The sequence below is a fragment of the Phaseolus vulgaris genome, chromosome 8, assembly GCF_051622355.1.
Source record: "Phaseolus vulgaris cultivar YP4 chromosome 8, ASM5162235v1, whole genome shotgun sequence".
Classification (NCBI taxonomy): domain Eukaryota; kingdom Viridiplantae; phylum Streptophyta; class Magnoliopsida; order Fabales; family Fabaceae; genus Phaseolus; species Phaseolus vulgaris.
Window position 1 is genome coordinate 13,557,022 of NC_143505.1, and position 26,700 is coordinate 13,583,721.

Sequence of the window (26,700 nt, forward strand, 5' to 3'; positions counted from 1 at the left end):
AAAACATCAATAACGCCGTGAAATCTAACGAAATCGAACCTCCGATTTCTTGCATTAAGCTTTACGGAGATGAAAATGTCCATGACTCTTCCCATCTTTGAAAAACTTTCCATAGATCTTTCGAAGAAATGATCGGGAAAGTTAGTAAAGAAAAACGATGTGTCAGCTATCTTCGGACACTCACCCTCCCTCGCTTGAGAAACCTCTCGACCTCACCGTGTTTCACTCTCTCTTGAAATCATGATTTTTTACAGTTTAGGGTTTAGTTTTGTGCGGTGATAATAATTTTTTTTTTATAGCAAATTAATAGATAATTACATCACAAATTACAATTAAAAATATATAATAATTCAACATAACTTATTATGATGTAAAACATAATTTATTTATGTTCAAAAAGCCACGTACCTAATTAATAATTTATAAATTTTAGAAAATTACAAAGTAATTCAGTTAAGTAATTTTCAAATTTTAGAATACATATTTGATCTAAGATGAAAAATATTGGTTGATCATATCTTAGTGTCGTTTTCTCTTGCAGGATAATCACACATATCTCATTTCCATGAGCTTAATCACAATGTATTCACATTATTTCTTCAAATAAAAGAACACCATTAAACTGGATATTCTCACATATCTAAGTACATCTTAATATATATATATATATATATATATATATATATATATATATATATATATATAAATAACAGAGGCCAAATACCCAAGTCTTACTTACTAAAGACGGTGGACAATGCTTAAGAACATATAGGAAAAGATAGTCTAACAGTGATGACTCTCAAAGGATACATATTATGAAAGACGGAGAATGAAAATTGAACACTAGAATTTATTCAGCAAAGTGACTCATAATTAATTATTAAGTCACTAATTGAAATTTAAGTTGTGAAACCGCCATCCACACATAAAATCTGCCCAGTAATATATGATGCAGCTGGAAGACAAAGAAAAGCAACAAGTGATGATACTTCTTTGGGTTCTCCAATACGACCAAAAGGTATTTTAGACGTAACATTATCATCATACTCTTTCCGCCCCATTTTTTCCTAAAAGAACAACAATTACTATGATATCAACATATGAACAAATAAAATATAATATATGTGTCAAATTATAGAAATCACACCGATAATACCATTTTCACATATAACATAAATTTTCATAAGTGTCATAATACCCTAATGATCGATGTTCCATTAGATATAAAGTTTGGTTATATAAGCATTTATTATGAAAGGTAGGTTAGTAAGAACAACATTTCTTAGCCATGGAGGTTAGCTTCTTCTTCACTGATTTTTGTGTGGACCATGATGAAAGAGGCATGTGGAAAAATTTTCAGAGAAAAGAAAGGGAAGAATCAAATATGTGTTCATTTCAAAGAGATTTAATGTTAGAAAGAAAATGTTTGGTTTTGTTAGATTCCAATAAGTTGTTAATATAGAAGCTCCGGAAAGTAGGCTAAACCTAATATGGATAGGGACATGGAAACTGAGGGTGAACATGCCAAAATACAGGAGGAAGGAGGAAACGAGGGAGGAGTGGAACAACAATCATCGACCGAAGCAACAGAGGAAGGAATGGAGGAGGAAGGTTCAACGTCGTATGTACGCGCAACCGGTGGAGCAAGGGAGAGAAAAGAGGGCACAAAATGGTAGGGATGCAATCGTTCATATAACAGTTAAGGAGGAGAGCACAAATTGGTTACAAGGATGCTTTGCAGGAAGACTGATTGGGACGAGAAAGGTGCAGGGCGTGAAGGATGGTTTCATCATGGAAGGGCTCAATTTTATCAGAATAAGGTATCTAGGGGATAAATATGTCTTGTTGTTTAGGGAGTCAGAAGGTGTGGTAAAAAAGGCTTACAAGGAGAACAAGGACTGGTTTGAGGCCTTCTTCGAATCGGTGGTGCCTTGGAACAACAACTTTGCAGTGGAGGAAAGGCTTGTATGGGTGAGATGTAGAGGCTTACCTTTTAGGTTTTGGAGTAGGCAGTGCTTTGAGAAGGTAAGAGCCCTTGTTGGAACTTTGGTCGAGGTAGATGTTAAAATATCATTATGCTACTGCTGTATTTTAGTTACTGTTGTTATTCTAAATATTTTTTCTGTTTTCTGTTTTTGGGCCATTTGTTGGTCTTTGGGATTTTACTAGTGCCTATATTATTTTCTACTTTTTTTGAGCCCTTCATACTGCATATTCATACTCAGATTAATGAAACCCTTTTTCACTCATCTTTTCTCTCTCTCGAAGTTTCTCCTTATTCTTTCTCTGAACTTCTCTATGCTCACGGTTCTTGTTTTGACACTTTTTCTTTTACTACAATTGACCATTTTCATGATGGTATCAGAGCTCTTCTTGGAAGAGCTCTGTTGTGCTTCATCTCTGATCTCTTATTGATCCTGTCTCACCGATTTTTCTTTCTTTCACTCTTCCGCTTCTCCTTTGTTTTTTCTTTGATTTCTCGTTTTCTTGTTCTGTTTTTTCTATTTTATTATTTCTTTGGTTTCTTTTGGACAAATTTTCCTTTCGGCATGAAGAAAGAAGAGGAGGAATCAACCCCAAGTTATCTGTATCTCCATCCAAGCGAGAATCCAACAACTCCTCTTGTCTCACCGGTGTTGGACTCTAGCATTTATCATTCATGGAGTCTGTCGATGCTCACGGCCTTAAGCGCTAAGGATAAACTCGAGTTCGTAGATGGAACTGCTACACAACCAACAAAGACAGATTCCACCTTCTCAACGTGGAATCGGTGCAACAACATGGTGGTCTCGTGGTTGGTCCACTCTGTTTCCGTCCCTATCCGTCAAAGCATCGTCTGGATGGACAAAGCTGTAGAAATTTGGAATGATCTCAAGACAAGATATTCTCAAGGTGACCTCTCACACATTTCTGACCTCCAAATGGAGGCATCCTTGCTAAGCCAAGGTGAGCTCTCAATCACCGACTATTTTACAAAATTAAGGGTGATCTGGGATGAGTTGGAAAATTTCAGACCCGAATCTGTTTGCATCTGTAAGAATTGTACTTGCAATATCTCCTCTATTTTCTCTCAACGAAAAAGGGAAGACTAAGGCATGCAATTTTTGAGAGGTCTAAACGATTAGTATAGTAATGTTAAATCCCATGTCCTTTTAATGGAACCCGTCCCACGTATATCAAACATCTTTTCTTTAGTAGCCCAGCAAGAACGACAATTGAGTAGCAGTGCTTTGATTGTTAATATAAAGAATGTTCAGCCCATGGTAAACAAGAGTAATGTGCAGTCTTCTGTTGTTTGTTCTTTTTGTGGCAAGAATGGTCATAATGATAGTGTGTGCTTTAAGAAACATGGTTTTCCCAATCAGGATGGAAAAAGGTAAGTCATAATAGTAATAGAAAGGTTTGCACACACTGCAATAGAGCTGGCCACATTGTTGATACATGCTATAAGAAGCATGGTTACCCACCCGGTTACAAACTCCAAAATGGTAAGACTTATTCTGTCAACAACATTGTCACTCAAGAGGAGTATGATTCCAACAACAATGAGAATGGTGATACTCATTTTACTCATCAACAATATCAAATCTTAACCAACCTTTTCAAGCAAGCAGGACGCCAATGGTACGCCAAACTTTCTAATTTCCTCAAATCTCATAACTATAATATCTCTATTGTTGACCACTCTCTTTTCTTAAAACATGATGGAGAAAACATAATTGCACTCATTGTCTATGTGGATGACATAGTCTTAACTAGGAACAACCTTGCTGAAATTAATCAAATCACAACCTTGCTTCCTCAACATTTATGCATCAAGAATTTAGGGGATCTTACATACTTTCTTGGCCTAGAAATTGCAAGGAACAACACTGGTATCCACCTTAGCCAGCAAAAATACACCTTAGATCTCCTTACAGAAACTGGTATGCTTGCTTGTGCTCCCTCTCTCACACCCATGCATACTCTTCGCCTTACTGTTGATAAAAGAGAATGGCTCAATGAAGAAAATGCTACCTCCTATAGAAGACTTGTAGGACGCCTCATTTACCTTACCAATACACGCCCAGATATTGCCTATGCTGTCAACCACCTTAGTCATTTTGTATCTACACCTACCAACATTCATTCTCAAGTAGCTCTCCATGTTCTCAAATATCTAAAGGCCTCTCCTGGTGCTGGTCTTTTTCTCCATAACAATACTCCTATACAGATCAAAGCGTACAACGATTCTGATTAGGCCACTTGCCCCGAGACCAGAAAATCCATCACGGGCTTCTGTATATATTTGGGTGAAACTTTGATCTCCTGGAAATCAAAGAAACAACAAACGATTTCAAGAAGCTCCTCTGAAGCTGAATACAGAGCATTAGCTGCCACCACATGCAAAATTCAGTGGCTTGTCTACCTTATACAAGATCTTCATATTCCCTTCACTCAGTCTGATCTCTTATATTGTGATAGTCAGTCAGCAATTCAAATTGCTCACAATCAAGTTTTTCACGAACGAACAAAGCATATAGAAATTGACTGTCATGTAGTTTGTGAAAAACTCAATCAAGGACTGATCAAGTTGCTCCCTATCTCCTCTTCCATGCAAACTGCTGATTTTTTCACGAAGCCCCTCCCACATAAGATGTTCAAGACCTTATATTCCAAGCTGGGAATGAAAAATATATATTTTCAACTTGAGGGGGGATGTTAAAATATCATTCTGTTACTGCTGTATTTTAGTTACTGTTGTTATTCTAAATATTTTTTCTGTTTTCTATTTTTGGGCCCTTTGTTGGACTTTGGGCTTTTACTAGTGCCTATATTATTTTCCACTTTTTGTAAGCCCTTCATACTGCATATTCATACTCAGATTAATGAAACCCTTTTTCACTCATCTTTTCTCTCTCTCGAAACTTCTCCTTATTCTTTCTCTGAATTTCTCTGTGCTCACGGTTCTTATTTTGGCACTCTTTCTTTTACTTCAATTGACCATTTTCATGATGATGCAACCACCACAAAGTAAGTGTTAGAGTATGTGAGACTCTGTGTTAGGGTGTCAATGGGTGGAGAGACAAAAACGATAAAGCTTCTGAGAGTAAACAAGATCCAGTGTAGGTTGGCCATGTATGATGAGCCCTCTGTCATGGATTTTGCTCATGCTTATCACCATAAATAGGGCATTGCAAGAAGGGGACTCAGAAGGTGGCTTGGAGGAGAAGGGAGGAGTGGCTTATTATGAGTCAGAAGGTTCGGACTACGGTGATGAGAAGAAGGGTGGTGAGATAGTCGGTGCAATGGTATGGAAGGAGAAGTATCAAGATGGAGACCCGTGGTAGGTGTTGTGTGGGACTAGGATTTCGAAGAATGGGGAGGGTTACACAGAAATGGGGAGGTATAATGTCTGCACTGGGAAAGAAGAGGGTGTTAAGGTCTCCAAAGTATAAGAGAGTGTGTTGCGGCACATGGAGTACTTAGAAGCTGAAACGGCCAAGGGAATAGGTAGAGAGGCTGACTTAATTTACCATGGGCCACTTAAGGCCCACTTACCAATGTGTGGAGCAGGCCCAAGGCCAATCCACTTGGGGTGCGTCTGGTGAGAGCGAAGGAGGGACGGTGCAGAGGCAGTAGGTCGTGCTTGAAGAATGATGTTGGGGAGGAGCAAGGTGGACCGAGCGTGGCGACATTGGAGGAGATGACGCACCTAGACCAAGGGACGGACGGAGGCGTCGTGGCGTCTAAACTCAATAGCATCGTCGGCGGTGCTGCGTCTGACCAAGGAGATAGTTTCGTTGATGTGGAAACGACGAGCGATGGATTTGCGACGACGATGGTCACGGTCGAAGGAGGCAAGTAGGAGAAATTACGTAAGTGGCGCAATTTAGAGTTCATGGTTTTGAGCTCAAGTGTCGTGTTTGTCGAAGAAGTAAAGGAGAGGTTTTGCAAGAACATGGGAGTGGAAGCTTTCCTCATCAATGGAAGAGGCGACATCGTAGTGCTTAAGGAGAGTGAAATGGTAGAGTTAGTCCAAGGATCGCGCACGGTCTAGGAGGACGAAAGGGCATCAATGAGAGAAACGTGTGCAAGAAGAAAGGTGACGAAGAGAGAAGAGAAGGGATCAATGCCAACTAGTAACACAAAAGGCCCAGAACAAAGGTTAGAAAGCCAATCTCTAAATCTTGGTTTGTCTGACAATGAAGTTAAGAATTGTAATAGGCTCTTTTGGTTGAAAGATGAACATGTCGAAGCAATAAGAATTTGGAAGTTGGGAAAGGAAGTGGGGTTTTTGTATACAGGTGAGGAGGAGGTCGTTATAGGCCACCTTCAATCTTTGAAATTAAGGAATAATAGTGTAAGTAGTAGGGCGAGTATAAGCAGGGTGGAGGATAGTATTTCTGATGATGAAGTTGATTAGCATGAACATTAACGGAGTAGGGGGAAGTTCCAAAATGAGATATCTAGAAGACTTGGTAAGAAAAGAGCAAGCAGATGTCGTATGCTTACAAGAGACAAATTGTAAGGAGCTGGGGAAGGAAAGTTTTTTCCAGATGTGGGGTACTAATGAAATTGATTGGGTTGAGAAGGGCACGAATAACAATGCTGGTGGGGTAATAACGATGTGGAGGAGAAGTTGTTTTCATCTGGATAATGTCATCATTAGGGTGATCTTTTGTATTATTGAAGGGGAGTGCAAAGTGGGGGAGTCTCTCCCCATCATCATCGTGAATATTTATAGTTATGGATCTCTCAGGGAGAGATGTGCCATCTAGGAGGCTATTTGGGAGAAGAGAAGGGCACACATGTCGGGGACGTGGTGTGTAGTCGAAGACTTTAATTCTATTAGGAGGTCAGGAGAAAGGAGAAGCGTGAATTCCAGTCATGTTTATAGAGGGGAGACGAGGAGGTTCAATGCTTTTATTGAGAAATCAGACTTGTTTGACATTCCGATGGAGGGGAGAAAATTCATTTGGTATAAGCCCAAAGGGCTGGTTAAGAGCAAAATAGATCGGATTCTAGTCTCAAGTGAATGGTTGGACAAATGGTCGGATATAAAACAAGTTGTTCTTGGTAGATCGGTGTTTGATCACTGTGCCCTGGTATTAAAAACTTTGACCGTGGATTAGGGACCTAAACCATTTAGAAGTTTGGATATTTGGCAATCTGATGGCAGGTTTATGGACTTCGTCCATAGTAAATGGGAGAGCTATGAAGTGCAAGACAGTGGGATTTCCGTCTTTAAGGAAAACTTGAATCTTTTGAAAGCAGACATAAAGGTATAGAACAAAGAAGTTTTTAGAAATGTTAATAAGGCAGGGGAAGAGATCCAAACAAGATTTCAAGATTTAGATGCAAGGGATGATGTCAATGAGCTAGATGAGGTCGGGAGGGAGGAAAGGAGGATTCTTTTGGCAGAGTAGAGAACTAACAACCACAAACAAAAATGCTTCTACAACAAAAAACACGACAAAGATGGTTGAAACAGGGGGATATGAATTCCAGGTATTTCCATACAGTCATTAAATGGAAGAGGTCGAGGAATGGAATCAATGGGATGAGGGATAATGGCCAATGGTATGAAGATCATGAGGTGGTAAAGGGTAAGGTTAGAGACTTCTTTAAGAACAGGTTTAGTAGAGGTGATTCGCAGCAGGTCAGGCTTGACAATGCAGATTTCTCTCGTATCTCAGATGTCAATAACGGTATGCTGGTAGAAAGAATCACCAAGGAGGAAATAAAGAATGTTGTATGGGCTGAGACAAGGAGATCCTTTAGTGTTGTTTCTATTTTTAATTGTGGCCGAGGGTCTAGCATGAGTGGTAAGGAAAGCGGTGGAGAAGGAGTTGCTAAAGAGTCTGTCAATCGGTGAAAACCTTATAAAGGTGAACATGCTTCAGTATGTGGACGACACTTTGTTCTTCTATAAAGTGAAACCCCAAAGTGTGTTTGTGATTAAGGCTATGCTTAACTATTTCGTGTTGGCATCAGGCGTTAAGGTAAATTTTATGAAGAGTTATATAGGTGAGGTGGGCTGCAACCAACATTTGCTACAGCGTTGTGCTTATATCCTGAATTGTAAGATAATGAAAACTCCTTTCAAGTACTTTAGTATGCTTGTAGGGGGTGTTATAAAAAAAAAAAGTTTTTGGGAAGGGGTGTGGGAGAGAGTGAGAAACAAGTTAGGAAGATGAAAGGGCAAGTATATCTCGATGGCGGTTCGCTTCTGTCTAATTAAGTCCATCTTGTCTTCTCTTCCTTTGTTTTATTTGTCACTTTACAAGATGTCAATCATGGTGGCAAAGGAGTTAGAGAGGTTTCAAAGAGATTTTATTTGGGGATGTGGCTCGGAAGGCAGCTTAGGCTTCGTGGCAAAAATTTTGTGAACTAAAGGGAGCGGGAGGGCTTGGTATGATTGAGATTAGAAAGCTCAACGTGGCTTTTCTAGGGAAGTGGATCTGGAGCTTGGGCACTGGAGAAATTGGCTTGTGAAAAGAAGTGGTGGAATCCAAGTATAGAGGTTGGAGAAATTTGTGGGCTCAAACAAGATGCAAGTTAGATTTCCTGTGGTGGAGGGATTTGAAGGAAGTCTGGAGTTTAAAGGGTTGGAAAGGAAATTTTGAGGACAACTTTTTTTGGGAGGTCAGGAATGGGAGAGAGATTTTTGTGGGAGGATACAACGTTGGGGAACGAAGCTCTTAAAGATAAATTTTTGAGGCTATATCAAATATGTTCATGCAGGACAACCATGTTGAGGCAAGGAAGGGAGTGGAACAACAATTTGGAGTGGACTTGGAAGATAGGGTGGAGGATGAGCCTGTTTGATTGGGAAAAACACCAGGAGCAAGAGCTGGATATGCTTTTGGGGAGGAAGACTTTTAATGAAGAAAAGGAGGATACGTGGGTTTGGAAAGAAAGTGATGATTCAAGGTTTACGGTCCAGGTTGTTTATAGAGTTCTAAATGGTGAGGTGTAGGGGAAAGGTTCTGATTTACACGAGGATTAAGGCTCAGTCATCAACCTTAGTTACAGCATGGAGAGTGTTGGAAAAAAAAATTGTGTTAAAGCTAACTTATTGAGAAGGGGGATCACGGTGGAGAGTAGCATATGTAATATGTGTGGGGAGGATGCGAAAACAATGCCTCATCTGTTTAGTACGTGCAGGGTAGCGTGGCTGGTTTGGTTTAAGTGCTTTGAGTGGGTGGGTAGGACATCAGTGGTTTATCAGGATTCAAAAATGCTTTTATCACACTTTAGGATGAATAAGGAAAGCGAACATGTTAATCGAATCTAGTATTGTGTGTGGGTAGCAGTTATAGACAAAATTTGAAAACAAAGAAATAAGAATGTTTTCAAGAATGGACGCATACATCACATAGAAATCTTTATAATGGCGCAGCTACAAGTTTGTTCATAGGTACGCTAAGCATGCTTTTCTTACTCAGATTGGTGTCTAGAACCATTTGTATGCATGAGGTCAATAAAAAAAGAGTAAAGGTTAGAGGGGGGAGGTTGGGTTGAGCAGGTTTGATTCAAGTTAGAGGTGACCTTTTTTGTATTTGGGTATGGGTAGACATTGAGCTTATTCTTCCTGTGTTGTTAACTTTAATATGCAAGTAACAAGCTAAAGGACATCATTATTTTTGTATACGGGTTGAGATATATCTGAAATATCTCAATTTATATTCATTCTTTTTTTTGCCAATAAAAAAAGTAGAAAGGTAGGTTAAGTCTCTCCACCTGGAAGCCAACACATATGACACTACCTTTTACTTAAAAAAAATTATACAATAAATTTATAAGTCTTCTTTATTATATGATATTTAATTATTTTTTAATAAGATCTTAAACTCATAATAGTTTTCTAAGAAGGAATACACCAATACATAAAAGTTGGAATTAATGTGTCTTGGTCTCTATGATACCTAATGAATAAATTATTATCATGAGGGTACGAGCACATAGAAGGTGCATTTTTTGCAAACTAACTATAACCATCCACTGCTTTTTTAAAATAATTTAGTATAACCTTGGAAACATTAAAAACCAAACTGGACATGATCCAAATTTACAATAATAATATGCATCTTCCTCTTGTTTTCTACATTTTCAATACCTATTTCATATCTTAAAACATACCATGACTGATTCCAAGAGTGGAGTCCAAATTGGTCCAGGTGCTACAGCATTTGCACGAATGTTATCCCTTGCCCACTCCAATGCCACGTTCTTGGTGAATTGATTCATGGCACCTGAATTAAACTATATATTCAGATAAAATATCTTCTACCACCCATTTCATTCATATCAACAAGTTAGATTTGGAAAATTACAAATGAAAATTAGTATGCATATACCTTTACTGGCTGAATATGCAGATAAAAGTGGAATAGCTTTTACGCCTGTAATGGATGAAATAAATACAATGTTTCCAGATCCAGATTCTTTAAGAAGTGGGTGTGCAAGTTGAGTCAAATGAAAAGCAGACTCAAAATTGGTAGCCATCACAGTTGATATATCATCAGCAGTGTTATCTATTATTTGCTTTGATATGTCTATCCCTGCATTGTTCACCTAAGAGAGAACCACATATGAAATCATCTCAAATACAATAATGAAAAATGAATCAGAAAATGAAGAATAATTCACTGATAAGCCTAAATAATAATGAAGTCTTGACTTAGTAAATAAATGAATTTAAGTATAACTCAATCTAATATAATTATTTTATAATTAGAGTTGTGAACAAATAATATATTTTTATTTTACTTTTGTAGTTTTAAATAGAGAATACAATGTCTTTATATAGTCTCATAATAGACTTATTCAATTCACCTATTATTATTCGATAACAATTATATTATAAATTACATTCAAAATCAAAAGGTAATAATAATAGGCCATTTAAATTTTCACGGAAAACAACATTGATGGGAGTTTTGGGTTTAATGCTTACCAAATTCCTCCCTTAAACGCAAACATTTCATATTTTTCATTTCAATCATCTTCTTCAATTTTTCAAACAAAGTTGTTGGCAGAAGTTTTGTCAAAATGTATGCTACTTGGTCATGACTTGCAACATGCATTATTTTTACTTCTCCATTCTTCACATGTTCCATAATAAAATGAAAATGAGCATCAATATGCTTACTTCTCATGATGAACCAAATTATTAACCAATTAAATGCCTTATTTGTTGTTGACTCGTATTTCGGTTGCCTCATGTTGTCACAAATTTAAATTATAATAAATTTCTTAACCAAATCGTGTGACACACCAAGATGCTACAATATATTTCGCCTCACATGTTGACAAAGTTATGATTGACTGCTTCTTTGAAAGCCATGTGAATGTTGTATTCCCATGTAGAACACGTATTTTGCTATATTTTTTTGATCATTTACATCTCCACACTAATCATTATCAAAGTATCCAACCAAATTAAATTCATTTGTTTTTTTAGTAGAGTAGCCCAAGTGATTTTGTTCCTCAGATGTATCGAAGAATTCTTCTAATAGCTTTTAGGTGCGAGCATCTTGGATACTCCACGGATCGACTTACTATACCAACACTATACGCAATGTCTGACCTTGTACATGTGAGATAACGTGTACTCCCTACTAAACTATAGTATTTACTTGCATTCACTTTATCTTCTCCCTCAAATTTAGAGAGTCTCATACCAAGCTCCATTGGTGTTGTTATCGGATTACTATCTTCCATCTTGCTTTTCTTCAAAATATACTTCACATATGCTTCTTGTTACACAAAAATTACAAAATCTCCTTATTTAATCTTAAGGCCAAGAAAATATTTTATCAATCATAAGTTTGTCTTTCAAACTCTCGCTTTGTAACTTCTTTAAAATCTCCAACCATCTTTTCATTACTCCCCATGAAAATAAGATCATCAACATAAATAGCAACAAAAAAAGTAAATTACCTTCTTCTTTCTTTACGTACAATGCATGCTCATAATGACATTGTAAAAATGTATTTTTGTTGTGAAGTAAGTATCAATTCAGGTGTCCAGGCATAGGGCGGTTGTTTTAATCCATAGAGTTCTTTCTTCAACTTCAACACTTTGCTCTCCTTTCTAGATTTCATATACCTAGGCGGTTGCTCTACATAGACTTCTTCTTCAAGGACTCCATTTAAAAAAGCAGATTTCACATCCATTTGATAGATTGGTCACTCAAGTCGAGCAACAAAAGACAAAAGAAGTCGAATTGTCTCCATTCTTCCAACCAGAGCAAAAATTTCATCATAATCAACTCTCGCCTTTTGTTTGTATCCTTTTGCAGCTAGGCGTGCCTTATACTTTTCAACCCTCCCTTCGACATTCATCTTTTTCCTGTACACCCATTTTGCACCTATGGGCTTATACCTTTTGGCAACTCTAAGTCCCACATTCCATTTCTTTCAATTGCTTTAATCTCTTTATCCATTACAACTTTTCCTTTCTTGTCTCTTAATGTTTCCTCAAATTCATTGTTTTCTAAGGCTACTAATAAGCAAATCAAATGCATTTCATCAGTTGAGTCATATAAGTCTTGTAAGCTCTCCATCTTTGCTTGGCGTTGCTATTCTTCTTCGTCATAATCTAGAGAAATTATTGGAGTATTTATTAGTGCAACACTCACTGACTCTCCTTGTTTTGCCTCCATTTGATTCTACCAATCCCACGTGGTTTCTTCATTTACTTGTATGCCTCAACTAACAATCACCTTTCTATCAATGTGATCAAATAACTTAAAAGGTTTTGTCTTCTCGTCATACTGATAATTGTCATATTTCATTAATATTTCATATTAAAATACAAACACTTATGGATATTAATTGATAAAATAACTATAATATAACCCCTAATTTATGAATTTAAATATTTTTACATAATTTGTGATTATAATTTGAATAAGAATGATTTATTCTCAAATTTGTGTTAATTTCATAATTCTAGGGAAGAATGAAGATGAAAGGGGAAAAGCAGAATAAACAAAGCTAAAAAGGAAAAGATGGAACGCTTCATCACTCGCCCAAGCCAGAAGCTGGTAGAGGATCTCACCAAAGCGAGCCAATCTCGTTTAGGAGAGATCACTCCAGAGACGTTGGGCTTGTTTTTGTCCAACATGCCTAGGCGAGCCGAATCACACCCAAGCGAGAAGTAACTCAGCTCAAGCCCAACTAGGTTACATATGAGGCGTAAGGCACAATCCTAGACATCAATTGGGAGAAAAGAAGGTGATAGAAAACCCTAGAGGAGGCAACCATCAAAGAGAAACATCTTGGATTATCATTTTATTTGTAATGCATGTTTACCATGATCAAGATCCTTAGATTTGACTGAAAAATATCTTTAAGTTTCTAACCCAAATGAAAATGCTTAACATATTTGAATGTTAGGAATAGATTTGAAATGTTAATTTTATCAACATCTAATCATAATGCTAAGGAGTTTTTATAAATATATAAGGAATCGATATTTAAGAGACTCTCTTAATAATTTTATAAGCAAGGAATCGATATAAATGACTTTTATATAAGCATCAACTTCAATCAAATGATAGAATAATACTACTCTTTTCAAAATACAAAAGAGTAAGAAGGATGAACCCCAATCCTAATTTTCCCAATTGAACCAACAAACTTTTTAACGTGCTTTCTTTACAATTCTTGTAATCACAACAAATTCCCACCAAAATTTATTATTTTGTTTTCTATTTAATGAATCATATACTTGATAATTCAATTGTTCCTTGTGGGTTCCTTCTTAGGAACAAATTATTACTTTTGGCGCGGTACACTTGCTGTGAAAATAGTCATCAAGTTTCTGGCGTCATTGCGGGAAACAATTGAATTTTTTAGTACAAATTCCTAAATATTGTGAATATTTTAATTGTTTTTATTTTCTTTTATTTTCTTTTAATTGCAAATTTCTTTATTTTAAATTTATTTGTTTTCAATTTTAATTTTAAAAAATATTACTTTACTGCTAATGAATCCTTGTGCTAACCCTTGATTTAGTTGTCTTATATGATATTAAGAGGTCAAATTCCTAAAGACCAATTATTATTTGAATCAGAGATTGAAATGGCAACTAAAAGAAACAGAAAGACAAAGACAAAAGAAAGACAAGGAGACACTAAAGAAGAATCCTCAATCACTTTTTCTTTTCACATTAATATTTTTCAAGAGAAAAGCAACATGGCAGAAGAGCTAGTACCACCTCCTAGGAGAACCCTTGGAGATTATGCCATGCGGACCAGGGCCTTGGAGATGAAACCTGCTTTTCTTAGTCTTATCAGTACCCATCAATTTACAGCAATGGATCATGAGGATCCATATACACATTTGTCTACATTTTAATTTAGGGGAACAATGGGTTTTCAATAAGGTGATATTGAAATTGTTTATATGCGTTTGTTTCCTTTTTCATTGGTTGGAAAGGCAAAAGAATGACTCAAATCACATCCAAATCAGAGTCTCACTAACTGGAAGGATGTAGAGAAAAAATTTCTACATATATTTTTTCCAATATCTCGCTACATCAAAGCAAAGTCTAATATTTCTATGACCAGACAAAGAGCAGATGAAGCCATCTGTGAAACACGGGAGAGATTTAAAATGATGTTGAGAAAATGCCCAAATAATTCAATTGAGCATATTTCATAATGGTCTCATATCTAATACAAATATGCTTTTAGATGTTGCAATTGGTGGCACGATGATGGTTGTTGATGTGAAACAAGCGACAAAGATTATTGATGCAAACCCATTTCGTTGAGGTAAATATGGTGATGTAAAGAATCTTTTGATACCTTGTTCCTCACAATAGTTTGTGAAAGCGATTGACATGTACTTTTTGCCTCTGGCTGACAGTGTCCAACCCGTAAATGTCATAATCATGCTTTGTCCTCCATGTTGACTTCCAAACACCTCTCTTATATATTCTTTAATTGAGTTTGAACATTTGATTCTTTGGCATCTCCACATGTGCGAGCACTTTATCTTTTTTGTTCTTCAAGTTCAACATTCAGTATTTCATGAAAACCAAACATCCTTTCTCTAATAATTGTCCTATACTAAGAATATTATTTTTCAAGTCAGGTACATACCATACCATGTCACTATGCAGAGTGACAGCTTCATTTGCCATCATGAAAATCCCTTCATCTTTACTTCATCTTCCTCGACTACTTTGCATTTTCTTTCACTTTCTTATTGGCATAGAAATCCTTTGCATGGTGTCCATATTTTTCGCAATTGTAACATTCAACATTTAGATGATTTGAACAACCACTTCTTCCACGACCGCGACCTCGTCCACGCCAGTTATGCTGGTTCATTTTTCCTCTCTCTTCATTGTTGTTTCTATGACCTCCATTATGACCAAAACCTTCAAGATGTTTTGCATACATCACCTTGTCTTCCATTATGTTCATCTTGGTTTGTAAGGCTTCCTCCAAGACTTTTTGTTTCTTTTTCTTTTTCTTTTTTCATTGTTCATATGCTTCAAGAGAACTTGCGAGATCATCAACAATCATTTCTTCCAAATTTCTTGACTCCTCGATTGCACTTACAACCTTTTCAAAGTCATAGGTCAATGAACCAAGAATTTTCTCCATAATCCTTGCATCCGTGAGAGTTCCTCCATTACGTTTAAGTTGATTGGCTACCATTTGCACACGATTGATGTAACTAGATACAACTTCTGAATCCTTCATCTTCATGGCCTCCAACTCACTTTGTAGAGTTGAAGAGGCATTTGTTTAACTCGGTTGACACCCTTGAACACATTTTCCAAAATGTCTCATGCTTCCTTTGATGTTGATGCACCAACAATCTTTTGAAAAATTGTCTCATCAACAGCTCGATATAACATGTACAAAACTTCGTTATCTTTAGATCGTGTCCCTTTCAATGTTTTGTTTTGGACCATCGAGTATCCTGTGATATTTTCTGGTTTTCCAAAAACTTCTTGAACCACCTCCTAAGAATCTTGAGATTCAAGAAGAACTTTCATTTTGATGTTCCAATAATTGTCTTAGTTTGTTATCTTTCTTAATCGGGAGAATGACAGATTATTGATTATATTGATCATAGTTTTGATACAAATTTATAATGAACAAAAAATATATGTTTATTTCAAAGTTATATTTTCAAATGAAGAATATATTATTTCTGAATAGTCTCACAATAGACTTTTCAAATTCACCTATTTTCTGATAACAATTATATTATAAATTATATTCAAAAAAAAAATTAAAAATAATAATTATTTATCATTTAAATTTCTAAAAAAAAAATTGATCACAACTTTGAGTTTAAGGCTTAACAAGGTAAGATATGCAGTATCTCCACAAATAAACTAATCTTTAAATCTTGCTTCAGAATGTTTGTTTGGAGGGAGGGGAAAAAAAGGTTATGATGAGTGGTTGAATCTTACTAGAATGTTAAGCTTGCCCTGAAAGATGGAGGAAACAGTTTCCATGAGTGTTTGGCGTTGGTGGCGATGTAAGACATCACAGACTGAACCAGTGACGTTGAAGCCCTTCTTTTTCCACTCTTCTAAACACCTATTAATATCTTCTTCCTTTCGTGAACATACATGAATACTTGCCCCAAATTCTGCCAATTCCTCCACGATCGCATGCCTAATAAAAAATAAACAAGACAAAGTAAAGATTCAACTGAAGAAAAGGAAATATGTTCGTAAAGTATGTTACCAACCCAATCCCTCGGGTGCCTCCTGTCACAAGAGCTGTCATGCCATCGAGTGACCATCTCTTGTCCTTCATTCTGCTCAACTTTGGTTCCCCCATTTTTGTTTCTAATCCAACACTTCAACAAAATGGAAAATAGATGTGTTGTGAAGCAGAAAGAAAAGCTCAAAGGCATCTCTTTATATATGCATGTTCAAGTTCCGTAACACTTTGTGCCTGTCAATGATTTTAAGCTTATCGCCATATACAATCAGCCACAAGTAACTGACCTTATATGAATAAATTTTAATAAACTTTCTATTAAAATTAAACTTACACTTTCAATTTTCTGAATTTCACTTACACTGAAAATTAAACTTAAACTGAAACTCTGGGAGGTTATTTGTTAGCCTTTTCACCCAATGACCTTAGATCCATTAAATGTTGGGATGTGATATATGGCGAGTAATCAAGTGATTGGATCAGGAAGTGATGAGTAATCAAGTATTACTGATATATGGTGAGTAATCAAGGGGAATTGCTGCATGATTTTCTTTGTTTGGTCTCATTAGTCTTCCATTTCTATTTGTTTTTATGTGATTGGTTTTGTGTTGCGGTGCTTATTCTTCAGGAGCTTGGAGGGAATTACACGCGATAGAGAGGGCTTCTGTGATAGAGTCTGACGTGATGTTTTCTTTTGGATTTGCTTTCTATGGTCTACTTGTAAAAATTCCAGCCTATTGTGGAAGTCTTACATATAAGTCTTTAAACCATCTTATTTGCACTTTCACAATATTTTTTTATTCTAGATTTAGTTGGAAATTAAGAATGGTACAATAATAATGAATTATGAATCAAATCACGAGAGAAACTTCTAAAATTTTCTGAATTTTACTCTGAAAATTAAACTTAAGGTGAATTTGTGGGAGTTTATTTGTTAGCCTATTCTCCAATGAACTTTTAATCCATTGAATGTTGGGATATGATATATGGTGAGTAATGGGTGCTGCATGATTTTCTTTGTTTGGACTCATTAGTCTTCCATTTCTATTTGTTTTTATGTGATTGGTGTAATACAAGAAAAGCACGTATTAGTTCCTAAAGATAAGCCTGGACTTTAATGACTTCATGTCGCAAATAAAGTAGGTTACGGTTGATGCTAAAGAGACATAAAGTAAATACTGTGGACCAAATTATTTAAGAAAAAACAAAACATTAACTTGACCTATGCACGTAAAATATTCTTTTTTTAATTAATTAAAAAGAGTAGTGTAGACTTGGTAACGCACAATTAAATTTGATTTTGTATATTTTTAGTTAATTTATTTTTCGTAGTTGCATTGAGTTGCCCAACACATAGTTTTTCATTTTTATTTATTTATTTAATTATGTTGGCCTGACCAAATTATAGTCTTTCATCAGCTTGACATACGCACAGTTTTATATTTTTATCCATTTTTCTTTTAATTAAGTCGGTTTGATCCACGTAAAGTCTTTTTTTACTTTTTAAATCAGTTAAATATAATTTAATTATTAAATCGATAATATGTGTGAAAATGTAATTAAAAGAATATTGTTATTTTGATTAATATTTGCTATAATTAAAAAAATATATAATATTAAAAGAATTTAAAAGATTAAGAAAGAAATGAAAAAGACATCAAAATAGTTGAATAAAAAAATAATAGATAAAAAGAGTACCTAAAAATAAATGAAAAAGAGTGAGGAAAGAGAATGTTACAAATTTGTATTTTCATAAAAGTTAAATAAACATGTTTTTAAGCATAGAACTTAAATAAATAATTATGATTTTATTATATAAATTTTAGAGAAGTTAATTTTCTATTTATTGTTTTATTCATTCCATAGTGTTGAAAAAATTGTGACTTTACAGTTGAATTTTTTTATAGGGTTGGAATTTGAAGGGAGGAAAATTGTCTAAGCTTCTTGAAACAAGGTTTGTAAATCTTGAGAGCGGACAGTCTTGGCATTCTTAATATAAGGTTTTTCAATGTGGTCTTATTGGGAAAATGGATATGGCGTCCAAGTCTGGACAAGGGTGGGTTGTGGAAGGAGATTCTAGAGTCTAAGTATGAGGTTGGAGATGTTTAAAAGAGCAGAGGTTAAACATATTTGATTCTCTCTGGTGAAGAGACTTGAAGGAAATTTGGATGTTGGAGGACTGGGGAAAGACTTTTGAAGCCCGCTTTAAGTGGGAAGTTGGAAATGGTAAAGAAGTTTTCTTTTGGAAAGATAATTGGCTGGGTTCTGAGGATCTGAAAAGTAGATTTCCAAGACTTTTCTCTTTGTCCATGGTTGAAGATGCTAAGCTTTTCCGTTGTGGGGATTGGGTTAATAACATTTGGGTGTAGAATTTAAATTGGAGAAGGGATCTTTTCGAGTGGGAGAAGAACCAGGTTAGTCAGCTTATTGAGGAGGTGTACGGTTCAAGTCTCGCTCTAGAAAATGAGGATATATAGATTTGGAAGGTTGGCGAGTCTATTGATGGCGAGTCTATTGAGTATTTGTTAATCCTGCCTATAAGAAAATTGTATATAAGAAGATGGTAAGAAAAAATGAAGATGTTTTTACTCTCTTCTGTGTATTTTCATCAGTCACTAGTGCAAAATGTATAAACTAGTGCGGTTTATTTAATGCGGCTTTGCGTTCAAACGCTTTCTTAAAAAACAAGGTGACATTTTTGTAATTAAGTTCATTTATAAGTGCGGCTATTAGTAAAGCCGCACTTGTAAATCAAATGTTTGGATTTACAGGGGCGGCTATTTGTACAGCCGCCCTTGAAAATCAAAACGCTTGATTAACAAATGCGGCTTTACAAATAGTCGCCTTCTTAAAACATTTTTAACCCTAATTCAAAAACGCACCACTTACTTTGTTATACTCTCCTTTCTCTAGCGCTTCGTTTCTCTTATGTGCTTCCTTTTTTCTTCCTCTCTTCTTTGCATTGTCTTCGTGCCATCGGTAAGCATTGTCTTTGATGGAAGAGGGCCAAGCATCACTACAACTGAAAGCAAACCACCATGTCATATTGGGCCAATCACTAGGATCATGGCTAGAAAGCTTGAAGAGGATTGGAACACTGCTACTGATGGCAGAGAGACCTATCTCTACATGCTCAAAGATGCCAAGTTTCAAGCGTAGAATAGCTTTTACGTTCTTGTCAAAAGTAGCATAGATTATTTCTTTTGTAATTTTGTTGATCATGCAAAATGGTACCTAAAATGCTAACCTAAGTTTAATTAGAGTTTCCTACTCATAATTAAACTTACGACCGACCCACATTAGCCCAAAGAGGAGCGTAAGGTTTTATATCTAATTGCACATGATAGAATTCTAGAACCTACCTCCCATGTGCTGAATTTTAGGCACCATTCATATGTGCATAGCATTTGAATTTCCCTCTCATTTTTGCCTTGTGTAAACCGGCCTCCTAAGCTATTTAAGGAGTGTCTTGCTCTTAGTTTTGGAAGATTAATATACTTAGTGAATTGCTGCCAAATTGTGCCAATTTCACTTCTTGCCCAAAACCTCCTAGGTTAGGCTTTTAATCTTCACAAAATTTCCCTTTCCAAGTAGAGTTGGCCTCACAACTCTCAATCCCTACCTCTCATGCACCTTCAAGGTCACCACCACTCTTAGGAGGACCTTGCTTCTTCTTCAATCCATGATGCTTCCACCATTCACCAACAAAATCCAAAAATCATGAAGGCACATCTCCATCATTTGGTATCAGAGCCATGGTCTTCAAGAGCTAAGTGCCTTATTTTGTTTTAATTTTTTTGTGTTAATCTTGTTTCCGTGTTGTTCTTCATGAATCCTTGATTGTCTTGCTGTTTTTGAGTTTAATTTTGCACTAAATGCTGTTTTGATTCAATCCAATCGGTGCATTCATGTTCAATTTGTTCTTGAGCTTCTATTTTGCAAATTTTGGTGTAGGATCCATATAGATTTGTGTTGCTGTTCTGTTTTTGGTTTATTTGAGTCTTATTTGCAATTCTAATTGGTTCATATTGTGTGTTTTGAGTCATTTTGATTTTTAAATCCAATTGTGTTTTGTCTAGTCATGTTTCTCCTAAATTGTCATCAATTCCATGTAGTGTTGTTTTTGATAATTTTGGTTTCTTGATTTGATTTGAGTCCAGTTTTAATCTGAGTTTATTTGATCGTTTGGTACATTTTTCTTTCTAGATTTGAGTTCTTAGTCGTGTGTTAGATCCATTCAAATTTATATACATCAATTCCATTGTGTTTTTGAAGTTTCTTCAAACTGTTTTTAATTCCAAAATTAGGATTACTTTGTTTTCAATTCTGTGCTAGCTGATTTTTCTTATGAAATTAAAATACGTTGAAGAAAAATTATGAAACTCTGGATTTATACAGATTGATGTATTATAAAAACAAGAAAAAAAGAATCAGATCAAAAGACAAAATAGAAAAAAAAATGATAAATCAAACAAAAAAAGTGTACATCCTGGCGCCAACAGAGACGGTAATTTGACAAGATATTTGAAAAATTTATCACGATTTTTTGGTGCATTATTTTGGTGTGATTCCAGTGCCAAAAGTTTTCTAAGATCTTGAATTGTTTGTGGTTCAAATTTGAGATTCATATTTCAAATAGCCAGCTCAACATAAATTTTATAAGTCACGCCTTTTGTTCCTAAAATTTCCAGTAGTACTGTTTTGGTTTTTTTAATCAATTCTAGTCTCATTCTTTAGGTTCAATTTGTGTGCCACCTTTTATTGAGTGCCTATTTGATTTCTTCTCAAATTTATTCAATATTCCTTCTAGTTGTGTCTTACAAATTAATTCATTTGCTGTAGTCCTAATTTTAAATTTGAATTGTTCTTTGCTTTAATTTGTTGACCTCTAAATTGTTGGTGAAAGAATCTCAAATTGGTGCTTGTTAAGTTGGAATTAACCATTGTGGTGAGTCCATCCCTACTTAGTAGGTACTGTTTTGAAGATTTTAATTGGCTAACCATAAGAGGTTAAGGCAAGGAGCTGCAGCAAATATAAATACAAACACATACACATTGTAGAACACATCAAGGAAGATCAACCGCAAGCCAAAGAGTGCATAGTTTAGAAAATCTGAATTTTATTTTGTGTAATTCAATTTCTTTTGTATTTCCTTTGAGTTGTAATTACATTCAACTTTGATTAATTAGTAGAATAATTACGTGTTAGACGGTGAGTGTGTCTTCAATGACTCCAAGTGTCTAGAAGCCTCACCTTAAAATTCGTATAGTTTAAAGCTTTTTAGTTAGCAATCTTTAATTTGTGCTTAGTTAATTGTTTTGTTTTAATTACTTTTTTGTATTGTTAATTGCTTTGCATTGTTTTCTTTGCATAAAATTGTGTTTCATTTCTACTTGTGATTTACGTAGTTTACTTAGAAAAAGGTTTGTGACAAGTCTTGAGCGATAGGTTTTGGCAAGGAAAGACTTGGTATTTAAGAAGTCCTAGTGACTCACCTCTCTTTCCTGGAAAACTACCTTCACTACTATCCTTATCTTTTTTGGGGTAAAATACTTAGAACACAAGTCTTTAACCATGCATTCTCCATCTCGCGAATCTAATGAAAGTGATGTAACAATTCTTAAAACCCTTTTGGAAAAAGTTGCCCAAGATGTTCAAGCACTTTCATTTATACAATTGCATCATGAGGCCCAACTTAAAGAAAGGGATGCTCAATTTGCTCTAATGTGAGATGATTTGAAAATGTTTAAAGATGAATACACTAAATCAAAAAAAGGTTCACATACATCTAGCTCTAAGGGTATTGAATTATATGGGAAACAAAGCCTTAGGATCAATGAATATTATCAACCACCCCCAAGAAGAGTTAGAAGAGAAAAGAAAGAAAGCCCTAGAGAGGTTAGGATAGATCTACCTCATTTCCATGGTAAAGAGAATGTAGAGACCTATCTAGATTGGGAAATGAAAGTAGAACAATTGTTTGCTTGTCACAATGTGAACGAAGAAAACAAAGTATCCTTAGCCACTCTAAGTTTCCAAGGCAATGCTATGTATTGGTGGACGACCCTTGAGAGAGAAAGGCGTCTTCATAAGGATCCTCCCATATTATTGGAATGACCTTAGGGGAGCCTTAAGACGTTGCCATATTCCCTCCTACTATAATAGGGATTTAATGGACAAGCTCCAAAGACTCCAACAAAGAACCATGAGTGTAGAGGAGTATAGACAAAAAATGGAACTATATATGATGAGAGCCTCCATTAGGGAATCCGAATCCACCACCATAGCAAGATTTTTAAGTGGGCTTAATATTGAGATTAGAGATATAGTTGAACTCCTACCTTACTAAGACTTGAATGATTTGGTTCAACTATGTATCAAGGTTGAACAACAAAATTTAAGGAAAACTTCAAGTCGTAAGGAAGGTTCATACTCCAACTCCTATCCAAGAAGAGACTTTAAAAGGGAGGAGAGTACACCTAAAGAAAAACCAAAAGAGACTCCCAAAAGTTTAGGTAAAGATATGCTCACTCCACCCATTCGCACTAGGGATGTTAAGTGTTTTAAATGTTTTGGAAGAGGCCATGTGCAAGCTCAATGCCCAAATCAAAGAACTTTGTTTTTAAGGGGGGTAGATGAGTATAGTAGTTGTGATGATGCACCTAGTGGGAAAGAAGAGGAGGAGAATAATGAGAGTATATCCTTGTGAGGGGGAATTAATGATGATTAGGGGGACCCTCAACAACCAAACTAGCGTGAACCTAGAAACACAAAGAGAGAACATCATTCATACAAGATTCAAAGTTTTTGAAAACATATGTTCTCTCATTGTAGATAGTGGCTCTTGCTGCAATTGTTGTAGCGCTAGGATGGTTGAAAAGCTAAATCTACAAGTAGTCCCTCATCCAAAACCTTAGAAACTTCAATGGATTAATGAAGACGGGGGACTAACTGCAGACAAGCAACTGAAAGTCGAGTTTTCTGTGGGTAACTACAAAGATAGTGTTTTATGTGATGTAGTTCCATGGAGGCTTGCCACATCTTATTGGGTAGACCTTGGCAATTTGACAAGAAAACCATGAACAATGGTTTAACCATCGAGATTACCTTCACCCATAATCAAAAGAAGTTTATACTTAATCTTTTACCACATTCGCAAGTGGTGAGAGATCAAGTACAAATGAAACAAAAGAGGGATGAAGAGAAAAAAAAATCAAATTAGAAAAAGAGAGAATCCTTAGAGAACAAAAGGCGTGAGAGAAGAGTGTTCCTTCCCACAAAGTCATTCAACAAGACAAGACGCTTGAAAATACATTTAAAAATTTGCTTCTTGTTGAACAACCTCAAAGCCTTATCTTTTGTAAATGAAAACTTACATGCACTGCCACAAATCTTGAGACTTTGACTCTACCTCCTCAAGTAAAAGAACTTTTAAAAGAAGTTGATGATATATTCTCTGAGGAATGCCCCATAGGACTTCCTCCTTTCAGAGGTATAGAACATCAAATTGATTTAGTTCCGGGGGCTAGTCTACCTAATAGACCAACCTATAGAACTAATCCCGAGGAAACTAAGGAGATAGAATCTCAAGTACAAGATTTGTTGGAGAAGGGTTGGGTTCAAAAGAGTCTAAGCCCTTGTATTGTACCTGTCTTTTTGGTGCCAAAAAAAGATGGCAAGTGGAGAATGTGCTGCGATTGAAGGGCCATCAACAATATCACCATCAAATATAGGCATCCAATCCTAAGACTAGATGATATTCTTGATGAATTACATGGGTCAATCATATTTTCCAAAATTGATCTTAAAAGTGGATATCACCAAATTAGAATCAAAGAGGGTGATGAATGGAAAACCACTTTTGAAACCAAATTTGGACTATATGAATGGCAAAGTGGATATCATACGTTCTCCTAGTATTTTCATGTCAGGCCTCCTTCTCCTTCAGCTTACCCCGAGGGCTGACTGCTCGAAAATTTTCAGTTCTAAAAATGTTTGACCTCTCATGCTTCTCTTCATCCTCTGCTCTCCGGTATTTTGGAAGGTTTACATATAGTTTTAGATTACCAATATAATTTGATCTAATTGCTTCTCCAATCTAACCTCGTTTGGTACAGGAAAAAATGTCACAAACCCAAACCTTATTCTCCACCTATTTAGACGCCTAGAGATGAAAACTTCTTTCACAAATGGGCTAGAGTGAAAAGTTTTGAAAAGTTCTTTCACTCCATGATTGTCTGAAAAGTTTTGAAAAGAAAAACGTAGAGGAGTTTTCAACCCATGAGTTCTTTGCCGGAGAAGGTACCTTATGCTCTGCCACTCTGCTGCGAAGTTCTTCCCTCTTCCACCTCCACCGTCCCTCCTTAACCCTGTCTTTCTCTCTCCATTTCAGAATCACCATTGAGATACTTCAAGTTATTTAGTTAGGTTATTATGGGGTTAATTGTATAACTAGCAACACAGAAATCTATATGGCCATTCTTTGTTTAATTCTTTTCTGACCAAAAAGCCTACAATCTACTGTGACAATCTTAATGATATGTTGTTGGATCCTAATCATATGCATTCAAGAACTACATATTTTTGAATTTGATCTTTACTTTGTGAGAGATAAGGTAATTAATGGAGTCATTCACGTTATTCATCTGCCAACACAACATTAGATTGTAGATATTCTAACAAATTCTATCAAGTGGTTCTAAATTTTAAAAACCACGTAAACAAACTAATAGTTAATGCTTCACATGACATCAATTTGAGGGGAGGTATATAAGAAACTAAAGTTAGTTAGTTTTCGAGTTATTTCTATATCCTTCTTATAGTTTGTGTTAGGGTGTCTTTATAAGGTATTCTTTATAACTGTATTTAATCATCTACTAGAATGTTCATTCAATTTCTCCTATTCTTTTATCAGTTTCTGGTTTCTTTTACAAAGCACAACCCACTAAAAATAATCACCCCAAAATCACTATAAACTACCACCATTGAACTATGAAGCATAAACAATACTCTTTAATGGCATGTATCTATGATACCCACAGAGATACCACGAATTTTGTACCAAAATGGTACAATTCATTGGATTTCTTACATAAATGAGTAACAAAATTTTAATTACAAAATTGGATAAATCGTGTAATTGATTTTACTCTAAAAAAAAAAATCGTGAGTTCAACTATAACACCAAAATCAGTTTAATGTTCCACGATTTTTAATTAAAAAAAATAAACAATTTTGCTTAAATTTTTTTATTAAAATTAATTAAAGTCGTGTTGCAATCACACAACTTTCATAATAAAAAAATCGTAATAACACAATTTTTATTATGATGAAATTGTAATTACATGACTTTCAAAAAAAAAAAAATAGTAATCACATGACTTTCACATCTATAAATCTCTTTATTAAACTTACGGTTTAAAATCAGTTTAAAAGTGTACCATAGTTAAGAATTTCACGTACAGAAATATAATATAATATTTAATCTTTATGTGGGAACAACAACCTTCCTTTTCTAAAAGATAAAAAAAAAGTAAAAATTTGAAATTTCAATGCCCACCAAACACACCAATCCATTTGTCTCCCTCCCAATGTGCCTCTCTATCTGTCGTCAGTCTCCACGGTCTTCACCTAAACACAACCGCCTGACAAACACTCTCTCCACAACTAAACCCTTTACTCACGAACTTGCAAACAAACACTCACAACAAAACACAAATTTCTAGAGCGAGAAAGTGAGGAGAAAAAGAAAGTTGTAGATTCTCCGTAGCATCACTAGGAACGTGCTAACTTTGTCTATATTTTCAAGCTTGCTAAACAAGTCGAACGCTATAAAGATAATCCATTTTCTGATTTTACTCTCTCATTTTTTTCTTCTAATTTTTCTGCTTTGAGATTTGAGAGTTCCATTGTGTGTTGACCTAAATGTTTAATTTGGAAATAAGTTCTCTTGTTCAATTTGAATTTTGTTGTGGCTTTGAATTTGAATATTGTCTACTACTTATTTATA

At 35.5% G+C, this 26,700-nt stretch overlaps 1 protein-coding gene and 2 pseudogenes across 3 annotated transcripts; 2 read left to right on the forward strand and 1 right to left on the reverse strand.

The window, feature by feature from the left end:
• Positions 1-721: 721 nt before the first annotated feature.
• LOC137826104 (tropinone reductase homolog) lies at positions 722-17,167 on the reverse strand. Of its 2 annotated transcripts, XM_068631959.2 has the most exons (6): positions 17,052-17,167; positions 16,716-16,924; positions 16,432-16,639; positions 10,344-10,560; positions 10,126-10,238; positions 722-1,067 (listed from the first exon to the last, which is right to left on the reverse strand). In XM_068631959.2, the coding sequence occupies exons 2-6, from the start codon at positions 16,805-16,807 to the stop codon at positions 900-902; spliced, it is 798 nt and encodes a 265-aa protein (XP_068488060.2). In that variant the 5' UTR covers positions 16,808-16,924; positions 17,052-17,167; the 3' UTR covers positions 722-899. The 2 variants fall into 2 exon arrangements, with proteins under 2 accessions (XP_068488060.2, XP_090149864.1); XM_090293738.1 differs by lacking the exon at positions 17,052-17,167 and having other exon boundaries at positions 16,716-16,966.
• On the forward strand, positions 1,807-4,240 carry LOC150025441 (uncharacterized; annotated as a pseudogene). Its single transcript, XR_016514628.1, has one exon. The product of XR_016514628.1 is annotated as an uncharacterized LOC150025441 (transcript).
• A 5,266-nt stretch (positions 17,168-22,433) lies between the features above and the next one.
• On the forward strand, positions 22,434-23,744 carry LOC150025442 (uncharacterized; annotated as a pseudogene).
• The last annotated feature ends 2,956 nt before the right edge of the window (positions 23,745-26,700 follow it).

Bases quoted from the DNA above. Each gene is read 5' to 3' on its own strand.
- LOC137826104 (XM_068631959.2), bottom strand. From the start codon at position 16,807: ATGGGGGAACCAAAGTTGAGCAGAATGAAGGACAAGAGATGGTCACTC. The intron at 16,640-16,715 runs GTTGGTAACATA...ATTTTTTATTAG, and splicing joins GGAGGCACCCGAGGGATTGG to GCATGCGATCGTGGAGGAAT. The intron at 10,561-16,431 runs GTAAGATTCAAC...GTTCTCTCTTAG, and splicing joins AGGGCAAGCTTAACATTCTA to GTGAACAATGCAGGGATAGA.